General features: G+C 47.4%; 1 protein-coding gene across 1 annotated transcript in view; it reads left to right on the top strand.

Annotated features, from left to right (window-relative positions):
• The window catches only part of csf1rb (colony stimulating factor 1 receptor, b), a 91,623-nt gene that overhangs the window by 17,266 nt on the left and 51,857 nt on the right, over positions 1 to 22,500 (top strand). Inside the window, exons 2-4 of the mRNA XM_056284428.1 lie at positions 3,324 to 3,605; positions 11,941 to 12,243; positions 12,390 to 12,526. Of these exons, the coding sequence (XP_056140403.1) occupies positions 3,324 to 3,605; positions 11,941 to 12,243; positions 12,390 to 12,526 (722 nt within the window). The remainder of the gene's footprint in view (positions 1 to 3,323; positions 3,606 to 11,940; positions 12,244 to 12,389; positions 12,527 to 22,500) is intronic.

Raw genomic sequence — 22,500 nt, 5'->3', positions numbered from 1 at the left:
CTGGGTAGAAGACTGTTTACTGACTGACTGACTGACTGACTGACTGACTGACTGACTGACTGACTGTAGGGCCGTGACTCAGACTGGGTAGAAGACCTGTTACTGACTGACTGACTGACTGACTGTAGGGCCATGACTCAGACTGGGTAGAAGACCGTTTACTGACTGTAGGGCCGTGACTCAGACTGGGTAGAAGACTGTTTACTGACTGACTGACTGACTGACTGACTGACTGTAGGGCCGTGACTCAGACTGGGTAGAAGACCGTTTACTGACTGACTGACTGACTGACTGACTGTAGGGCCGTGACTCAGACTGGGTAGAAGACCGTTTACTGACTGTAGGGCCGTGACTCAGACTGGGTAGAAGACTGTTTACTGACTGACTGACTGACTGACTGTAGGGCCGTGACTCAGACTGGGTAGAAGACCGTTTACTGACTGACTGACTGACTGACTGACTGACTGACTGACTGTAGGGCCATGACTCAGACTGGGTAGAAGACCGTTTACTGACTGTAGGGCCGTGACTCAGACTGGGTAGAAGACTGTTTACTGACTGACTGACTGACTGACTGTAGGGCCGTGACTCAGACTGGGTAGAAGACCGTTTACTGACTGACTGACTGACTGACTGTAGGGCCGTGACTCAGACTGGGTAGAAGACCGTTTACTGACTGTAGGGCCGTGACTCAGACTGGGTAGAAGACCGTTTACTGACTGTAGGGCCGTGACTCAGACTGGGTAGAAGACCGTTTACTGGCTGTAGGGCCGTGACTCAGACTGGGTAGAAGACCGTTTACTGACTGTAGGGCCGTGACTCAGACTGGGTAGAAGACCGTTTACTGACTGACTGACTGACTGACTGTAGGGCCGTGACTCAGACTGGGTAGAAGACCGTTTACTGACTGTAGGGCCGTGACTCAGACTGGGTAGAAGACCGTTTACTGACTGTAGGGCCGTGACTCAGACTGGGTAGAAGACCGTTTACTGGCTGTAGGGCCGTGACTCAGACTGGGTAGAAGACCGTTTACTGACTGTAGGGCCGTGACTCAGACTGGGTAGAAGACTGTTTACTGACTGACTGACTGACTGACTGACTGACTGACTGACTGACTGACTGACTATCTGACTGACTGACTGTAGGGCCGTGACTCAGACTGGGTAGAAGACCGTTTACTGACTGACTGACTGACTGACTGTAGGGCCGTGACTCAGACTGGGTAGAAGACCGTTTACTGGCTGTAGGGCCGTGACTCAGACTGGGTAGAAGACCGTTTACTGACTGTAGGGCCGTGACTCAGACTGGGTAGAAGACTGTTTACTGACTGACTGACTGACTGACTGACTGTAGGGCCGTGACTCAGACTGGGTAGAAGACCGTTTACTGACCGACTGACTGAATGACTTTTTCCATGATTAGCAACAATCATGGAAAAAAGAAAAAAAAACTTTAAACGTATAAAACGTATAAAAATATTTTCTATATGCAATCTGATCTGATGCATTATCATAATACAAAATAGGCCTAGTTCCCGCAACGTTCCCACCAAATAGCAGGTCCCACCAAATAGCCAGGTTATAGCCAGTTGTCTATCTGACCCACCCAGCAGATGCTGTTAGTATACACATTCTAGTATTAATAATGCTATAATATACCAATGTACTACAATGCTTTCATTTAAAATGCGAGTACTTACTAGACAAACGGTGAGTATGCCGTGGTTTAACATAGTTTGTCTGCACCCCCCCCCCCGCCCACCCCCCCCATGAGAGATTTATTTCCAGCTATCCAGTGGAATGCACTATGGGAACTCAGCTAGCCAAGTGGGTCTCTGCTTCAGTGTCCTCATTATTGGCACGTGTTGGGCAGTGGGATTAGCCAGCACATAGCTATCAGGATTTTCCAAGTCAGACCACCGAGTCAGCAGCTTGAGTTTGAGTCCAAGTGACCTAAAACATACTCAGCTGACCCGCAATGTACATCGGAATATTGAGCAAGAGATGCAAACTTGGTGGAAAGGTGGCACAGTGGTTGGTGCTGTTGCCTCATAGCAAGAAGGTCCTGGGTTCGAACCCTGGGGTTGTCCAACCTTGGGGGGGGGTCATCCAGGTTGTCCTCTGTGTGGAGTTTTCATGTTCTCCCCGTGTCTGTGGTGGGTTTTCTCCAGGTGCTCCGGTTTCCCCCACCCTCAAAAAGACATGCATGTTAGGGTTAATACTCCTGTCTCTGCCCCTGAGCAAGGCATGGCAAGACAAACTGGAGTTGGTCCTGGGGCGCTGTTGCTCCCAGCTACAAAGCTCAAATGGGTTAAATGCAGAGCGTAATTTCCCCGCGGGGATCAATAAAGCATCTCAAACTCAAAACTCTCAGAAGAGAGTCCCTGTTGTAAAACGGTACAAAGTTGAGGACTGTTAAGCAGTGAGCCGGTGACACCAACCAATTACAGGCTGTAGTCGTGAAACAGTAAAGATTAACCAAGGTGAGGCCTTTAAAGAAGAGTGCCTAAAGGCAGAAGCTGAGCAGAATGTTGGAGTATTTGCTTCTGCTTCAGCTTGGATTCATGCTAAAACGACCTTCAGTCTGCCAGGTCAGCACTGCTGCTCAGCAAGTACCACATGTCCAGAGGGGTCTCATTCTGACAAAGCCCTGCTAGGTATGGAGGGATTAGCCTGGGAAAGTCACATGTCATTGGACACTCAAAGGTCTGAACCCCCCGTTGTTCCCCAGAGACCTGAAGTTGGGGACGTTCCTTCAGAACAAGCCTCTTCAGTGGCGTGTAAGACTGTCAGACAGCCCAGGGCAGACGTGACGTGACGCTGTAAAGAAAGAAGAAGAAGGAGGAAGCCGCTTCAGCCACCACCCTATTGTATAGGAGCGGTGGCAGCTGCAGAGCCCGGGGACCACTCCAGTTCTTCTTTCCATTGCCTTGCTCGGGGGCACAGTCAGGAGTATGAAGCTAGCACAGAGTGCTGACTCGTTTGGGCTGGTGTTGGTTGACAAGGCCGTGATAAAGCTACGCTCTAGCGGCGGCCTGTGGTAGTAGTACACGTGGTGTAAGTTCTCTTAATCCTAGCAGTGTCGGTAGCGTCACGACTTCAAGCTGCAAATATGAACGTATGGCAGCTGAAATCCCAGGACCAGGGCCCCAGAGAGGGGAACCAGGGGGTTCGAGGCAAAGCTAGCTGTTAGCAAAGCATTAACACTTCTTCCTTGTCCCACTAAAATGTTGACTGATGGTAGAAATGAGAGAAGTCAGAGTCTCCCTTCCCTTCTTTGCTGATGATGTGGAACTTCCTGTCTTTGTTGATGATGTCATACAGACCTGACGCCTCCATCCATGTACCTGAACTTTGACCTGATCCTAAACAACTCGGAGCACACGCTGGCTGCCCGCTCTGACTTCACTCTGCGCTGTCGCGTCAATGGCTTGACGGTGCCGGTCCACTGGTCCAGTTCGGCGTTCCGTCTGCGGTACCAAGAACGGCTGACAGACACACTGGTGATCCCCGCGGCAGAGCCGAGACACACTGGGACCTACCACTGTGGGTACCGAAACCAGAGTCTGGCCCACCTGGAGTCTTGGGTTCACATTTACATAAGAGGTGAGATGAGTGACAGACTGTATTTGTTCTTTTATGCTTTGACATTCAATCAAATATAAAGGCGGACTCCCAGCACATCACCATTATGCAGCACTCCTCTCACACAAAAAGGTGAGAGTCAACCCCACCCTCTCTGACACACACACACACACACACACACACACACACACACACACACACACACACACACACACACACACACACACACACACACACACACACACACACACACACACACACACACACACACACACACACACACACACCTTCACATGGTTCAGTTTGTCTTACTGGAGCAGCAAGAAGAAGAAGAAGACAGTCTTCCCTGCAGAGGGACTGAAGAAGTATTTTCTTCTTCTTCTTCTTCTTCTTCTTCCTCCTCCTCCTCCAGCTGTTCCCATCAGAGGATGCCACACAGGAACTTCCGTTTCCATCTCTTCCTGTCTTCTGCATCTTCCTCTGTCACACCAGCCACCTGCATGTCCTCCCTCACCACATCCATAAACCTCCTCTTTGGCCTTCCTCTTCTCCTCTTCCCTGGCAGCTCCATAGTCAGCATCCTGTGTATTGGCCATGCAGGTCTGCACATACATGGAAGGGGACTCTGCTTCCACATAGAATAACAACACTACTACACAACTCTCTCAGTGTACTGAACACAGAATAACAACACTACTACACAACTCTCTCAGTGTACTGAATATAGAATAACAACACTACAACACAACTCTCTCAGTGTACTGAACATAGAATAACAACACTACAACACAACTCTCTCAGTGTACTGAATATAGAATAACAACACTACAACACAACTCTCTCAGTGTACTGAACATAGAATAACAACACTACAACACAACTCTCTCAGTGTACTGAACATAGAATAACAACACTACTACACAACTCTCTCAGTGTACTGAACATAGAATAACAACACTACTACACAACTCTCTCAGTGTACTGAACATAGAATAACAACACTACTACACAACCCTCTCAGTGTACTGAACATAGAATAACAACACTACAACACAACTCTCTCAGTGTACTGAACATAGAATAACAACACTACAACACAACTCTCTCAGTGTACTGAACATAGAATAACAATACTACAACACAACTCTCTCAGTGTACTGAACATAGAATAACAACACTACTACACAACTCTCTCAGTGTACTGAACATAGAATAACAACACTACTACACAACTCTCTCAGTGTACTGAACATAGAATAACAACACTACTACACAACTCTCTCAGTGTACTGAACATAGAATAACAACACTACTACACAACTCTCTCAGTGTACTGAACATAGAATAACAACACTACTACACAACCCTCTCAGTGTACTGAACATAGAATAACAACACTACAACACAACTCTCTCAGTGTACTGAACATAGAATAACAACACTACTACACAACTCTCTCAGTGTACTGAACATAGAATAACAACACTACTACACAACTCTCTCAGTGTACTGAACATAGAATAACAATACTACAACACAACTCTCTCAGTGTACTGAACATAGAATAACAACACTACTACACAACTCTCTCAGTGTACTGAACATAGAATAACAACACTACTACACAACTCTCTCAGTGTACTGAACATAGAATAACAACACTACTACACAACTCTCTCAGTGTACTGAACATAGAATAACAACACTACTACACAACCCTCTCAGTGTACTGAACATAGAATAACAACACTACAACACAACTCTCTCAGTGTACTGAACGTAGAATAACAACACTACAACACAACTCTCTCTGTGTACTGAACATAGAATAACAACACTACAACACAACTCTCTCAGTGTACTGAACATAGAATAACAACACTTCTACACAACCCTCTCAGTGTACTGAACATAGAATAACAACACTACAACACAACTCTCTCAGTGTACTGAACATAGAATAACAACACTACTACACAACTCTCTCAGTGTACTGAACATAGAATAACAACACTACTACACAACTCTCTCAGTGTACTGAACATAGAATAACAACACTACTACACAACTCTCTCAGTGTACTGAACATAGAATAACAACACTACTACACAACTCTCTCAGTGTACTGAACATAGAATAACAACACTACTACACAACTCTCTGTGTACAGAACATAGAATAACAACACTACTACACAACTCTCTCAGTGTACTGAACATAGAATAACAACACTACTACACAACTCTCAGTGTACTGAACATAGAATAACAACACTACTACACAACTCTCTCAGTGTACTGAACATAGAATAACAACACTACTACACAACTCTCTCTGTGTACTGAACATAGAATAACAACACTACAACACAACTCTCTCAGTGTACTGAACATAGAATAACAACACTACTACACAACTCTCTCAGTGTACTGAACATAGAATAACAACACTACAACACAACTCTCTCAGTGTACTGAACATAGAATAACAACACTACAACACAACAACCTTCACATATATACACCAGGACTGACTTATACAGGAGAAATAAGAGGTGATAAGGTGCAGTGGTGCAGAGAATATATCAGAGATGCTGAAACACATGTTAGCTGCTTACTGACATACATGCCTGAGGTACATGTACATGACAGAGTGTACCAGTATACACACAATGTACAGTACTGTATATACAACATGTACAGTACTGTATATACAACATGTACAGTACAGCATATACAACATGTACAGTACTGTATATACAACATGTACAGTACTGTATATACAACATGTACAGTACAGTATATACAACATGTACAGTACAGCATATACAACATGTGCAGTACTGTATATACAACATGGTTGGATTTATTGACAGTGTTAAGCATGTATTTGAATGAACCTCAGGTCATATGTCTGTTAAACTCCTGAAGTTTGCGGATGACACAACCATAATTGGCCTTATCCGGGATGGTGAGGAGTCTGCATATAGACGGGAGGTTGCTCAGTGGGCCCTCTGGTGCAGCCATAACAACCTAGAGCTGAACACGCTCAAAACTGTGCAGATGACAGTGAACTTCAGGAGGAGTCCCCCAACACTGCCCCCCTCACCGTACTCAACCGCTCGGTGTCTGCGGTTTCTGGGTTCCACAATCTCTCAGGACCTCAGGTGGACATCCACATAGACACAATCATCAAAAAGGCCCAGCAGAGGATGTACTCCCTCCACCAGCTCAAGAAGTTCAACCTGCCTTAGGACCTGCTGATTCAGTTCTACACTGTAGTAACCCAGTCTGTCCTCTGCACATCCACCACTGTCTGTCCTCTGCACATCCACCACTGTATGGTTTGGTTCGGCCACCAAACAGCCTATTGTTAGTGTGATTAACTCACTGACCTACAATCTCTCTAAGTTTCTGGCATCTATTCTTAACCCGTTGGTAGGCAGTAATGAGCATCACATTCAGAACAGTATGGATGTTGTGGATAAGGTGAGGGACATCATTATGGAGGAGGTAAAACAATGGTCTCTTGTGATGTCTGTGAATGTTCTCAGTGAATGTTCTCATTCATCCAGGTCATGGTTATCCAAAGGAGTTGAATCAAGTGCAACTGGACTTGGTATATATATATATATATATATATACCAAGTCCAGTTGCACTTGATTCAACTCCTTTGGATAGTCTCTTGTGATGTTAAGCCTCTCTTCACCTGCATTCCTGTTGATGAAGCAGTGGAGGTAGTCCGTATGAAATCACAGTATGACCCCACCCTGAGCAATAGGACCACCCTTAACACTGACCAAGTGTGTCTGCTCCTGAAGCTGTGTCTTCAGTCCATGTACTTCACATACAGGGGGCAGTATTATAGAAACAGGTATGGGTGTGCTATGGGTTCCCCAGTCTCACCTGTAGTGGCCAACTTGTACATGGAGGAAGTGGAAAAGAAGCTCTGACGTCCTATCCAGGGTCACCAACTAGCCATTGGTTCAGGTTTGTGGATGACACCTGGGTTAAAGTTAAATTTCAGGATGTAGCACATTTCACCAACCACATGAACCCTGTGGACACCACATCAAGTTCACCAGGGAGGATGTGGAACATGACAGGGTAGCCTTCTCACACTGTGAAATTGTAATTGGTGATGGAGGACATTTGATCTGTAAACCAACACATACTGATCAGTACTGAAGGTCTGACTCTCATCATCCACTGGAGCACAAACTAGGAGTCATCAGGACGCTGGACCACCGAGCTGACAACGTCCCCACCCACACAGCGGCCGGGGAAGGGGAGAAATCCCACATTAAACAGGCCCTGGTTAAGTGTGGTTATCCTACCTGGGCATTTGTCAAAGCCAGGAAGACCCCAAACAGTGCACCAGCCGATCGAAGAGAGGAGAAGGACCACAGCTGTCTATTTTCACACTGGTCAAAACCCCCGCAAAAAACCCGCTAATGTCCACCTTTGGTCAATGTAAAAAGGCGGATGTTAGCGGGTTTTTTGCCCAGTGTGAATGGCCTATAATAAGCGTAAACCAGTGGTGATTCTGTATGTGGTGGGAGTGTTGGAACAGTTGAGACCCGTATTTTCCAAACATCGCGTCTCAGTTACTTTCAGACCCCAAAACACGCTGCACCAGAAGTTGGTCCACCCCAAGGACCAGGTCCCCGGCACAAACAGAGCAATATAGTGGAGCTGTTAAGTACCAGGAGGGTTGTCATGACTTGTACTTTCAATCAATCAATCAGGTTACATTTTTATAGTGCTTTTCTAGCTGCATCAGCCACTCAAATTGCTTTACAGTTAATTAATACACAGACACACACAGACACACAGACACACAGACACACAGACACACACACACACACACACACACACACACACACACACACACACACACACACACACACCAATGGCATGGAAATGTCGGAAATGGGGAAACAAAACAGACGCTGGCCAAGAGGATGACACAACACAGGAGAGCCAACACGTCAGACCAGGACTCCACAGTCTTCACCATCTACAGGCCAGGACTCCACAGTCTACACCATCTACAGACCAGGACTCCACAGTCTACACCATCTACAGGCCAGGACTCCACAGTCTACACCATCTACAGGCCAGGACTCCACAGTCTACACCATCTACAGGCCAGGACTACACAGTCCACACCATCTCCAGACCAGGACTCCACAGTCTACACCATCTCCAGACCAGGACTCCACAGTCTACACCATCTCCAGACCAGGACTCCACAGTCTACACAATCTACAGGCCAGTGGCCACTCTTTCAGGGATGAGGATGTGCACATCCTTGATAGGGAGGAATGCTGGTTTGAGCAATGAGTCAAAGAGGCCATCTATGTGAAGAGGGAACGACCATCCCTGAACCAAAAGGGGGCCTAACAGTACATCTGCCACCATCTTACAATGCTGTGATTGCAGCAATTCCTCAATCCTCTGTGAATAGTACACATGACCATTGTAACTCTAGTTAATGGTCACACCATATGTGCATATGAAAGTGGTCGTTGGTTTGGGCCGTTATGTCACTGTATTGTTTATAAGGGTGGGGACACCTGCAGTCACTGTATTGTTTATAAGGGTGGGGACACCTGCAGTCACTGTATTGTTTATAAGGGTGGGGACACCTGCAGTCACTGTATTGTTTATAAGGGTGGGATACCTGCAGTCACTGTATTGTTTATAAGGGTGGGAACACCTGCAGTCACTGTATTGTTTATAAGGGTGGAGACACCTGCAGTCAGCTGAGACTGAAGACGTCACTTAGGTGATGATGAAACATGTCTATCCACTGTATCCAGAAGCACTGAGTCGATCTTCTTTGAAGCAGATGTAAAAACAGTTTCTTTCCGCAGGCTTTCATTCAAATGAACACTAACACTGTCAATAAATCCAACAATGTTGTATATACTGTACTGTATCATGTACATTTACTGGTACACCCTGTCATGTCCAGCTACCTCAGGCATGTATGTAAGTAACCTGCTACCATCTATTTCAGCATCTCTGATATATTTTCTGCACCATTGCACTTTATCACCTCTTATTTCGCCTGTATAAGTCAGTCCTTGTGTATATATCTGAAGATTGTTGTGTTGTAGTGTTGTTATTCTAAAGTTCGAAAGTGGAGTCACATTCCATGTTTGTGCAAACCTGCATGGCCAATAAACATGATTCTGGTTCTGATTCTGATATTTGAAGAAGAGGGAGGAACACAGGGTGGCGTACAAGAGTGGAGGAAAGTGCACACAGGTGGACTATATCTCATGTAGAAGGCGCGATCTGAAAGGGATTGGAGACTGCAAGGTGGTGACAGGGGAGAACATAGCTAGGCAGCATGAGATGGTGGTCTGTAGGATGACTTGAGAGACTAAGAAGAGGAAGCGAGAGACGGCAGAGCCGAAGATCAAATGGTGGAAGTTGAAGAAGGAAGACTGTTGTGTGGAGTTCAGGCAGGAGTTAACACAGGCACTGGGTGGTAGTGAAGAGTTGCCAGATGGCTGGACAACCACTGCAGAAATAGTGAGGGAGACAGCTAGGAAGGTACTTGGTGTGTCATCAGGACAGAGGAAGGAAGACAAGGAGACTTGGTGGTGGGATGAGGAAGTACAGCAAATTATACAGAGGAAGAGGTTGGCAAAGAAGAAGTGGGATAGTCAGAGAGATGAAGAAAGTAGACAGGAGTACAGGGAGATGCAGCGTAAAGCGAAGAGAGAGAAGGCAAAGGCAAAGGACAAGGCGTATGGTGAGTTGTATGACAGGTTAGACACTAAGGAAGGAGAAAAGGACTTGTACCGATTGGCTAGACAGAGAGACCAAGCTGGGAAGGATGTGCAGCATGTTAGGGTGATCAAGGCTAGAGATGGAAATGTGCTGACAAGCGAGGAGAGCGTGCTAAGAAGGTGGAAGGAGTACTTTGAGGGGCTGATGAATGAAGACAATGAGAGAGAGAGAAGGTTGGATGATATGGGGATAGTGAATCAGGAAGTGCAGTGGATTAGCAAAGAAGTGAGGGCAGCTATGAAGAGGAGGAAGAGTGGAAAGGGGGCTGGTACATATGACTTACCTGTGGAGGCATGGAGATGCCATATTTAGGAGCGATGGCAGTGGAGTTTTAACTAGGTTGTTCAATACGGTCTTGGAAAGTGAGAAGAGTGGAGAAGGAGTATGCTGGTAATGATTTTAAAGAATAAGCGTCATTTGCAGAGCTGTAGCAAGCTATAAAGTTGATCAGCTACAGCATGAAGCTACGGGAGAGACTAGGGGAACCAAAGTTAAGAAGAGAGCACAGGCAGGGTGGGGTGGGTGGAGAAGAGTGTCAGGAGTGATGTGTGACAGAAGGGTACCAGCAAGAGTTAAAGGGAAGGTTTACAAGATGGTTGTGAGACCAGCTATGTTATATGGTTTGGAGACAGTGGCACTGATGAAAAGACAGGAGGAGGAGGTGGGGGTGACAGAGATGAAGATGATAAGATTTTCATTGGGAGTGATGAAGAAGGACAGGATTAGGAACGAGTATATTAGAGGGACAGCTCAGGTTGGACGGTTTGGAGACAAAGCAAGAGAGACAAGATGGAGATGGTTTGAACATGTGTGGAGGAGAGATGCTGGGTATACTGGGAGAAGGATGCTGAATATGGAGCTGCCAGGGAAGGGGAGAAGAGGAAGGCCAAAGAGGAGGTTTATGGATGTGGTGAGGGAGGACATGCAAGTGGCTGGTGTGACAGAGGAAGATGCAGAAGACAGGAAGAGATGGAAACGGATGATCCGCTGTGGTGACCCCTAACGGGAGCAGCAAAACATAGTAGTACTGGTAGTAGTAGTAGTAGCAGTAGTAGTAGCAGCAGTAGTAGTAGTAGTAGTAGTAGTAGTAGATATTTGATTTGGCAAAGGTTTTACACTGGATGCCCTTCCTGACGCAGCCCTGGCCATTCATCTGGGTTTGGGACCGGCAATAAGAATGCCCTGACTCGTGCATCCTCAGTGGCTGGGCTGATGGAGTCTTGTCTAATGTAAAATAGTCGACTTATTGTTGAAAGTTTTATTCTGTGTCTGAAAAAACCTTCTAACCAAAACCGAGTCACTTTATGATTCTTACAGTGAGATCTCAGGACCTGTTCTTGTTTCTGCTGTAAACAGATCTGATCATGTTTGTGACTCGTTGGGTCAGAAGGCATGTGACATCATGATGAAGGAATAACATAGACTCCAATACCTCTGAATCTGAACTCACTCGTACCTTGTGAAGAACATCTTGGATCTTTCTGGTTGAATCCAACCAGAGTGATTTGAAAAGAAATCTAAATGCCATGTCTCCTTATTGCTCCTACAGACCCCACCCACCATGCGAGTGTGTTCGTCACCCCCCGCAGAATCCCTGAAATGAAGGAGGGACTGGACTTCTTGTTTGAGTGCCTGCTGACTGATCCATCGTTCACTGACCTGGCCTTCCGATTGGCGGAGGACAGTGGCAGTGGGCGGGGTCTGCCGAGGGGCATGGACGTGACGTTTGAGCGACGAAGGGGAGTTTTGATCCGGGATTTAAGGCTTGCTTACAATGGGGTCTATGTCTGTACTGCCAGGAAAGATGGCCAAGAACTTACCTCCTCTGAACTGAACTTAATAGTGATAGCAAGTAAATATCTCTCCATCTGTCAATCATTTCCATCTGTCCATCCATCAGTTTATCGTATCTATCTGTCTGTCTGTCAGTCTATCTATTGTATCTAGTTGTCTGTCCATCCAGCTATCCATCAATCATCTGTCTGTTGATCCATCCAGGGCTGCGTTCACCGCCATCTGTGTCTCTCAGTCAGAGAGAGTTTGTTCGTTTGAAAGGAGAAAGGTTTGACGTGAGCTGCCACACCAGTAACCCCAACCACTTCTACAACGTCACCTGGACACACCCACACATACAGGTCAGAGGTCAGCAACTTGACCAAGTCTGTTTAATGAGAAATAAGAAATGTTTTCAGCCTGAAACCTGCACACTTCAGTTTCTGCCAGAGGAATCGGTGCATTCAGCGGTCCCCCTTGTTTCAGTGCAGCGACCCGTTACTTTTGGTGGTGTGGAGGAGGCGCCCGCTTTACCTCAGCCACCCACCCCTGCATCTGGACGTGTCATGGCTCATGTTCTGTCTTCTCATTCTTTCCGCCTTTCTTTCTTCCCAATTGTATCCGGCCAATTACCCCAGTTTTCCTCGCCGTCCCGGTCTCTGCTCCACCCCCTCTGCTGATCTGGGGAGGGCTGCAGACTACCACATGCCTCCTCCCATACATGTGGAGTCACCAGCCGCTTCTTTTCACCTGACAGTGAGGAGTTTCACCAGGGGGACGTAGCGCGTGGGAGGATCACACTATTCCCCCCAGTTCCCCCTCCCCCCTGAACAGGCGTCCCGAGCGACCAGACCGACCAGAGGAGGCGCTAGTGCAGCGACCAGAACCCATACCCACATCCAGCTTCCCACCCGCAGACACGGCCAATTGTATCTGTGTCTGAGCAAGCCGGAGGTAACACGGGGATTCGAACCGGCGATCCCGTGTTGGTGGGCAACGGGATAGACCACTGCGCTACCCGGACGCCCGTGTCCTTGTGTAATTTGATTTATTGGTGATCAGCGGCATCCCTCCTGGACACAGACAGACAGACAGACCCAGTAACACCGGGCCCTGGTCTCCGCCAGAAACACTCTCAGCTTCAGACGGACTTCAAGCCTTCATCAATGAGCAAAGTGGAGGGCGTGCTGCATAACTCCACACAACGCTTTTGTTCAGTGGGTGATGGAGCAGATGAACTCCTGGACCTGTAACCCCCACCCCCAGCCCCACATGGCTGCTGCAGCAGGCTCATCCCCAACATGACATCTACAACTGCTGACATGTTCTACCACCCAGAGGGCATCAACAACACAAATTCAAAGCTTTTGCTCAGAACCCTACACATCCAACTGCCCCTCTGATGTATGGCCTGGTGACGCCATTACTTCATCTCCTCCAGTTCAGGAGAGTTTCTTGGCCAGTCTGGGTCATCCCATAACGGTCTCGCAAACTGCTGAGGCAAGTCATTCTTTACAAAATGGTAAAACTGCCACGTTGCTTCACTCTTGAAAGACATTTTTGCTGAAGGTTTCTCAAGCAGCTCCTCCGCCCTGTTCTGCCAGAGGCCGACATTACAGCAGTACTGAAGTAAGATCCCCCCTCCTCTCCAGCAGTTACAGACCGATCCCACCGCTGAGAACTGAACCAGGATTCAGCAAAGCTTCCATCCACATGACTCCACAAGGTCCCACAAAGCTCGACTGTGTCGCATCCAAAAGGGTTTTCCTTTTGTTCTTCTTCCGGGGAAATTGTTCCTACTACTACCACTACTACTACTACCACTACTACTACTACTACTACCACTACTGCCACTACTACTACTACCACTACTACTACTACCACTACTACTACTACTACTACAACCACTACTACTACTACTACCATTACTACTACCACTACTACTACTACTACCACTACTACTACTACCACTACTACTACCACTACTACCACTACTACTACTACTACCACTACTACTACCACCACGACTACTACTACTACTACTACCACTACTACTACTACCACTACTACTACCACTACCACTACTACCACTACTACTACTACCACTACTACTACTACTACTACCACCACTACTACTACTACCACTACTACTACTACCACTACTACTACTACTACTACCACCACTACCACTACTACCACTACTACTACCACTACTACTACCACTACTACTACTACCACTACTACTACCACTACTACTACTACCACTACTACTACCACTACTACTACTACTACCACTACTACTACCACTACTACTACCACTACCACTACTACTACCACTACTGCTACTACCACTACTACTACTACTACCACTACTACTACCACTACCACTACTACTACCACTACTACTACCACTACTACCACTACTACTACTACTACTACTACTGCTACTACTACTACTTTGGAGTACTTTCCAGCTAAGAGGTTTCCTAATATTGTTTAATATTCTGACCTCCACAAAGTCCGGTTTCCCAGTGGCGGTGGTATGAAATGATGCCAAAGAGATTAGTTTGTTGTTGTCTTGATGCATGCTCAATAATCCAGGTAAGCACATCCCAACACTGAATCAGGTCATCTGGACACAAGGCCTACTGGGACAGACACGTTTCATCATCATCTAAGTGACCTCTTCAGTCTCACCTGACTGCAGGTGTCCCACCCTTATAAACAATAAAGTGACTGCAGGTGTCCCCACCCTTATAAACAATACAGTGGTATAAAGACCCAAACCAACGACCAGTTTCATATGCAAATGCCATAATCACTAATTAATGATAATAATAATAATAATTGTATTCATCTACTACTGCTACTACTACTACTTTCAGCTGCTCCCGTTAGGGGGCGCCACAGCGGATCATCCGTCTCCATCTCTTCCTGTCTTCTGCATCTTCCTCTGTCACACCAGCCACCTGCATGTCCTCCCTCACCACATCCATAAACCTCCTCTTTGGCCTTCCTCTTCTCCTCTTCCCTGGCAGCTCCATATTCAGCATCCTTCTCCCAGTATACCCAGCATCTCTCCTCCACACATGTCCACACCATCTCAATCTTGTCTCTCTTGCTTTGTCTCCAAACCGTCCAACCTGAGCTGTCCCTCTAATATACTCGTTCCTAATCCTGTCCTTCTTCATCACTCCCAGTGAAAATCTCATCATCTTCATCTCTGCCACCTCCAGCTCCGCCTCCTGTCTTTTCATCAGTGCCACTGTCTCCAAACCATACAACATAGCTGGTCTCACTACCATCTTGTAAACCTTCCCTTTAACTCTTGCTGGTACCCTTCTGTCACACATCACTCCTGACACTCTTCTCCACCCACTCCACCCTGCCTGCACTCTCTTCTCCACCTCTCTACTGCACTCCCCGTTACTTTGGACAGGTGACACCAAGTATTTAAACTCAAATGCCTTTGTCACCTCTGCTCCTTGCATCCTCACCATTCCACTGTCCTCCCTCTCATTCATGCATAGGTATTCTGTCTTGCTCCTACTGACTTTCATTCCTCTTCTCTCCAGTGCATACCTCCACCTCTCCAGGCTCTCCTCCACCTGCACCCTACTCTCACTACACAGCACAATGTCCTCCACAAACATCATAGTCCATGGAGACTCCTGCCTGATCTCGTCCGTCAACCTGTCCATCACCATTGTAAACAAGAGAGAGCTCAGAGCCGATCCTTGGGGTCTGCTGTGGTGTAGCGGTCTAAGCATCGGCTTTGTGTCGATGCAGTTGCCCACTGGGGACCGGGATTTGCGCCCCGGTCTCGTCAGATCTGACTATGGCTGGAGTCGACGAAGCAGCAATAATTGGCAACGCTGTCTTCTGGAGGCGGTCTGGTGGTGGCCTTACCTAGCATCGACTGTGCAGCGTTTTTGTGGTCGTGTGCAGTGCGGGGGAGGTGTGTTGAAGGTGTCTGGCTGAGAGAGCTGGTGTTGGATCAGCTGGGGGAGCCGGGTCTGCTGCGTCCTGTGGACCCAGGGACCTCGGCCCTGCCCGGAGCTGCGCAGGAAGAGGAAACGCTGAGGGCGGTCTGACAGGACGCGGAAGCGGGGCAGGCTAAGCTAACTGCTAGCCCATGGCCCTGCCCGAAAAGAAACACCGAGGCGGTCTGGTGGTGGCCTTACCTAGCATCGACTGTGCAGCGTTTTTGTGGTCGTGTGCAGTGCGGGGGAGGTGTGTTGAAGGTGTCTGGCTGAGAGAGCTGGTGTTGGATCAGCTGGGGGAGCCGGGTCTGCTGCGTCCTGTGGACCCAGGGACCTCGGCCCTGCCCGGAGCTGCACCAGAAAAGGAAACACTGAGGGCGGTCTGACAGGACGCGGAAGCGGGGCAGGCTAAGCTAACTGCTAGCCCATGCACACCAGCAGTTCTGACCTTCATCCTGGCTGCGTTCCTTCTCTGGATGGTGGAGTTTTGGGACTGTGTTGCACCGAATGGACTGTGTTGTTGACTGTTTGTGTTTTACCTTATTTATTATTGTGATTATTGTTTTTGCTTCGTTCTCTCAGTTTTTGTATGTTGTTGGTGGTGGTTTTTTGGAGGTTTAGGTTATGTGTTTTTTGTCTTTTGTGTTGCACGGCTGTGGTCTGGGGGACATGGAATTTTATTTCGTTTGTGTACGTAGTGTAACCTACAAAAAGACTCACTAGCAGCTAGCCGAGCGCCAGGGGGTCGGCCTCGTGGTGCAGTACAACCCCGGATCGAAAATATCCGGAAGTGTACAGATCCTCAGAAGTCTCTTCGGAGCGCGGGAATAACAAAGCGCTAGGGCGCGCTTCCGGGAGAGGGGGCGATCGGCCAGTGAGTGTTTTTGTAGGTTACAGTAGTACATGAGACGAAATGACAAATTAATTGTTTGTGACTGCTGGTTGTACAGTAGACATCGACAGCAGGATGTTGGTTCCGGTCAGAAGGCCAGAAGACATCGACAGCAGAATGTTAGTTCTGGTCAGAAGGCCAGAAGACATCAACAGCAGAATGTTGGTTCCAGTTGGAAGGCCGTCATTGGCACGCCGTATAGCATCAGCTTCTTGTGAGACTAACTGAGAAATGCGTTGTGTAAAGTGCAGGTTGTGTGAACTATGCAGCATGGTGGGCAGGACAGTGAGCAGGACAGTGAGCCACTAGCTGGGAAGTCACCATGTTGTCATCTATACTGCAGTAATATTCGTGGGAAGTCACCATGTTGTCATCTCTACTGCAGTAATATTCGTGGGAAGTCACCATGTTGTCATCTATACTGCAGTAATATTCGTGGGAAGTCACCATGTTGTCATCTCTACTGCAGTAATATTCGTGGGAAGTCACCATGTTGTCATCTCTACTGCAGTAATATTCGAGGGAAGTCACCATGTTGTCATCTCTACTGCGGTAATATTCGTGGGAAGTCACCATGTTGTCATCTCTACTGCAGTAATATTCGTGGGAAGTCACCATGTTGTCATCTCTACTGCAGTAATATTCGTGGGAAGTCACTATGTTGTCATCTCTACTGCAGTAATATTCGTGGGAAGTCACCATGTTGTCATCTCTACTGCAGTAATATTCGTGGGAAGTCACCATGTTGTCATCTCTACTGCAGTAATATTCGTGGGAAGTCACTATGTTGTCATCTCTACTGCAGTAATATTCAGAAAGCACTTGGAAAGGACCGCACACTTCCACCGAGTTGACTGATCACTGCCAGCTGTTTTCAGCTGAGCGGCGGCTTCGTGAGATCGACAACTTTTCTTTTTCTTTTACTAGTTCTTTATATTCTGCCCTAACCTCCTCGTTTTGTTCTGATTTAGCTATTTTCTGTGCTTAGTTCACTTATCGCTAGATTCTCTAGTTTCTTTCTTATACGAATCTTGTGTTTAGTAGGCAGCTTCCTGTTCCCAGTTTGTTACTAGCTTTGAGCTTAGCCTAGCCTAGCAGTTAGCTCTTTTACAGTCGCAGTCAAAGCAGCCTCGTTAAAACGATGGCTTGTGGCGGCTGCTCCGTAGTTACAGACAGGTTGTCTCTACTAGAGAGACGTGTCCGTGAGTTAGAGCAGCTGCTTTCGGCTAGGATTACGTTAGATGTGACGGGCCCTCCAGATAGCCTTAGCCCCGGGCCTGACAGCAGACCTGCTATTGTTAGCACTAGCTCAGTAGCCCCGGGCCTGACAGCGGGCCTGCTATTGTTAGCACTAGCTCAGTAGCCCCGGGCCCGACAGCAGGCCTGCTATTGTTAGCACTAGCTCAGTAGCCCCGGGCCCGACAGCAGACCTGCTATTGTTAGCACTAGCTCAGTAGCCCCGGGCCCGACAGCAGACCTGCTATTGTTAGCACTAGCTCAGTAGCCCCGGGCCCGACAGCAGGTCTGCTATTGTTAGCACTAGCTCAGTAGCCCCGGGCCCGACAGCAGACCTGCTATTGTTAGCACTAGCTCAGTAGCCCCGGGCCCGACAGCAGGCCAGCTATTGTTAGCACTAGCTCAGTAGCCCCGGGCCCGACAGCAGGCCAGCTATTGTTAGCACTAGCTCAGTAGCCCCGGGCCTGACAGCAGGCCTGCTATTGTTAGCACTAGCTCAGTAGCCCCGGACCTGACAGCAGGCCAGCTATTGTTAGCACTAGCTCAGTAGCCCCGGGTCTGACAGCAGGCCAGCTATTGTTAGCACTAGCTCAGTAGCCCCGGGCCTGACAGCAGACCTGCTATTGTTAGCACTAGCTCAGTAGCCCCGGGCCTGACAGTAGACCTGCTATTGTTAGCACTAGCTCAGTAGCCCCGGGCCTGACAGCAGGCCTGCTATTGTTAGCACTAGCTCAGTAGCCCCGGGCCTGACAGTAGGCCTGCTATTGTTAGCACTAGCTCAGTAGCCCCGGGCCTGACAGTAGACCTGCTATTGTTAGCACTAGCTCAGTAGCCCCGGGCCTGACAGTAGGCCTGCTATTGTTAGCACTAGCTCAGTAGCCCCGGGCCTGACAGCAGGCCTGCTATTGTTAGCACTAGCTCAGCTTCGTCAGCAGATGCGGCGGAGTTTGTCTCTGTTTACCGGCGTGGGAAGGCTCGCAAGAGCAAGCCATCGGTCGTGTGGCCTGGTCTGCAGTCACCTCTCCCGACTGCAAACCGGGTTTCTCCACTCACCAGCCATGTTGGTAGTCCTACCGGCCATCGTGCTTCTCCCCCTTCTGTTGACAGAGTAAAGCAACGCACGCTAGTGATAGGAGACTCCATTACCCGCAATGCTAGATTAGCTTCGCCAGCCTTGGTTCACTGTTTACCCGGGACCAGAGTCTCCGACATAGAGGCTAATCTTAGGGTGCTGGCATCACGGAGGGAGAGTCAGGGAACCCAGGCACACAGCACCACTACTTTCAGCAACATTGTTATTCATGTCGGCACCAATAATGTTAGGATGAAGCAACCAGAGATCACAAAAGCCAGCCTAGTCAGGACACTTGCATTTGCTAGAAAGATGTGTGATGTTTGATCGATTAATTGTCTCTGGTCCCTTACCTGTGAGGGGTAATGATGAGATGTACAGTAGGCTCACCTCAATGAACCGCAGGCTGGCTCGTTACTGTAATGAGCAGGGATTCGGCTTCGTTGATAACTGGCCTTCCTTCTGGGGCCACCCTTACCTGCTGAAAGTGGACGGCATTCACCCTACTGGGGGCGGCGCCGCTCTTTTGTCTAGCAATATAGATAGCTGTTTACATTTAGTTTGACGCTAGGGACTTATCATTCAGCAGGTTGCAGGTGATTAGAGAGCATGATAGGTTTAAATCTTGTGTGGATGTGGAGTCAAGTAGTTTAATTAATATGATTCGTCAGGGAATTTCTCATAGTGTAGATTATCAGCCTGATAGCTTGGTCTATAACATTGAGACTGTCTCCCTACCCTGCTGTATTGCTCCCAAGTTCTCCTCTCCTAAATGTGTGACTCACAATAATCTAGTAATTATTCCTGCCACTGGTAGTGGTGAGATGTGCAACAAAGTACCTAATAATCTACAAAACCAAACAGCTAATGTCATCAAGAATGTGACCACATATCGTCCAAAGTGTTGGTGGCCAAAACTCTCAACAAGGTGTCTAATTCCAATTAATATTTCACCTATTGGTAGCTCTAAAGTTCTGCCTACTACTGATCACTTCCACAAGAGGCTTAAATTTGGTTTCATAAATATCAGATCACTGTCTCCCAAAGCCTTACTAATAGATGATCTGATTCTTGAACATAGTTTCAATATGATTGGGTTATGTGAAACATGGCTGAAACCAAATGTTTTCCTTCCCTTAAATGAAGCTTCCCCACCTGACTATACTTATGCCCATGTAGCTCAGGCAAATAAACAAGGTGGGGGTGTTGCCTTAATGTATAAATCTATTTTCAATCTGACTTCTAGACTTGAATCTAAATTCCAGTCTTTTGAGTCTCTTGTTCTGGGTCCATCTCCCTCAGCCATGAATAGACTCGGCTCAGTCCAGATTGTGATACTCTATCAACCTCCTGGCTGTTACTCATTATTTCTTGAAGAATTTGGAGAATTTGTCTCAGGTCTTGTTACTCACTCTGATGAGATACTAATTCTTGGTGATTTCAATATTCATCTGAATAAGGCTGCTGATCCTCTAAGTAAAGCCTTTCTGGCACTAGTTGATACTTTTGGGTTCACTCAGTTTGTTCAAGAGTCGACTCATTGCAGTGGTAACACCCTTGATTTGGTTTTATCTAAAGCAGGGGTCCCAAACTCAACTTACCTGGGGGCCGCTGGAGGTAGAGTTTGGGTGAGGCTGGGCCGCAAGTATTCCAAAAAAAAAAAGTACAACCGATCCAATGTTCTCAATCTTTTTTTAAATTTATTTATATATACAGGTGATCAAAACAAGACAGGTAACAGTACAAGTGCAGGAACAAAAACGAACAGTGTGAGACAAAAAGGGGACACCAGGTTCTGTTATGACAAGATGGAATACTAATAAGCTAATAAGCTAAAAAAACAAAACAACAAAAACAAACAAGCTATCAAATAAGCTCATTTGAAGCACAGGAGGGGCATCTTGCACATCAAAGGAGAAGGGGTCAGCAAAAATTTGAAAAGTGGCTCTGTGTGTCTTGAACTCTGCAAACCTGTGATCAAATTGCTCCTGTAGCTTCACAATGGCATCCGCATACTTCTCACCACTGAATGGTGTGCCTGCATCCATGAGTGCCTTGCATGCTGGGAAATGGCAGAGGTTTGTCTGAGAGAGCTGGGCTTTCCATAACACAAGTTTTGTGGAGAATGATCTCACGTTGTCATAGGCAGCAGTGACAAGCTGCCCCTGGTTTTGTAATTTCTTGTTCAGTACATTCAGCTCATGTGTGATGTCAACAAGGAAAGCTAAGTCCATGAGCCATTTGGGATCACTTAGCACAGGAACAGCCATCCCAGCGTTCTCCATGAAGGCTTTCACTTCTGCTCTCAACTCGAAAAACCTCTTCAAGACGTTTCCCCTGCCGAGCCAACGTACCTCAGTGAAGTAGAGCACATCCTCATATGCTGACTCTATTTCCTCCAAAAAGGCGCGGAACTCCCGGTGCTTTAAACCCCTGGATCTGATATGGTTGATGCATTTCACAACGACAGACATCACATTGTCAAACTTCAGGCATTTGCTGCAAAGGGCCTGCTGATGGATAATGCAGTGCAGAGCAATGGCCTCCTCCACACCCTCCTCTTCCAGTTTTTTTTTTGAACAAGTGCCACCACTCCATTTCTCCTCCCTGTCATTGATGGCGCTCCGTCGGTTGTTATTCCAGCAAACCTCTTCCATGGCAAACCCGCATCCACAATGGCATCACACAGCTGGCGGAATATCTCCCGAGAGGTGGTCTGGCCATGCATTGGAATCACTGTGAGCAACTCCTCCATCACTTCAAAACTGTCGTCAACACCACGGACATAGACTGCGAGCTGCGCAGTGTCAATGATGTCTGTGCCCTCATCAAGAGCGACTGAGTATGCACAGAAACGTTTGGCTTTCTCACGCAGTTGATAATATCTGTTACCTGACAGGTCAGAAATGCGCTCTGCCACTGTGTTGGCTGCAAGGCCGATGTTGCTAAACTGACCCTTCTTTTCCGGGCAGACTATACTTGCAGCCTGTAGCATGCACTTGTTAACAAACTCCCCTTCTTTGATTGGCTTTCCCGACTTAGCAGCAATCATCTCACTCACCACGTGGCTAGCTAGCTTCGACTGCTGCTGCATCATGATCTTTGCTAGCTTTCTTGAAGAAATCTTGTCGCTTCAGTAAACATGTTTTAAGA

This window comes from Lampris incognitus, chromosome 8 (assembly GCF_029633865.1).
Source record: "Lampris incognitus isolate fLamInc1 chromosome 8, fLamInc1.hap2, whole genome shotgun sequence".
Lineage (NCBI taxonomy): Eukaryota > Metazoa > Chordata > Actinopteri > Lampriformes > Lampridae > Lampris > Lampris incognitus.
Note: the sequence above shows the minus strand (reverse complement) of the source record. Positions and strands in the feature narration are given on the sequence as shown.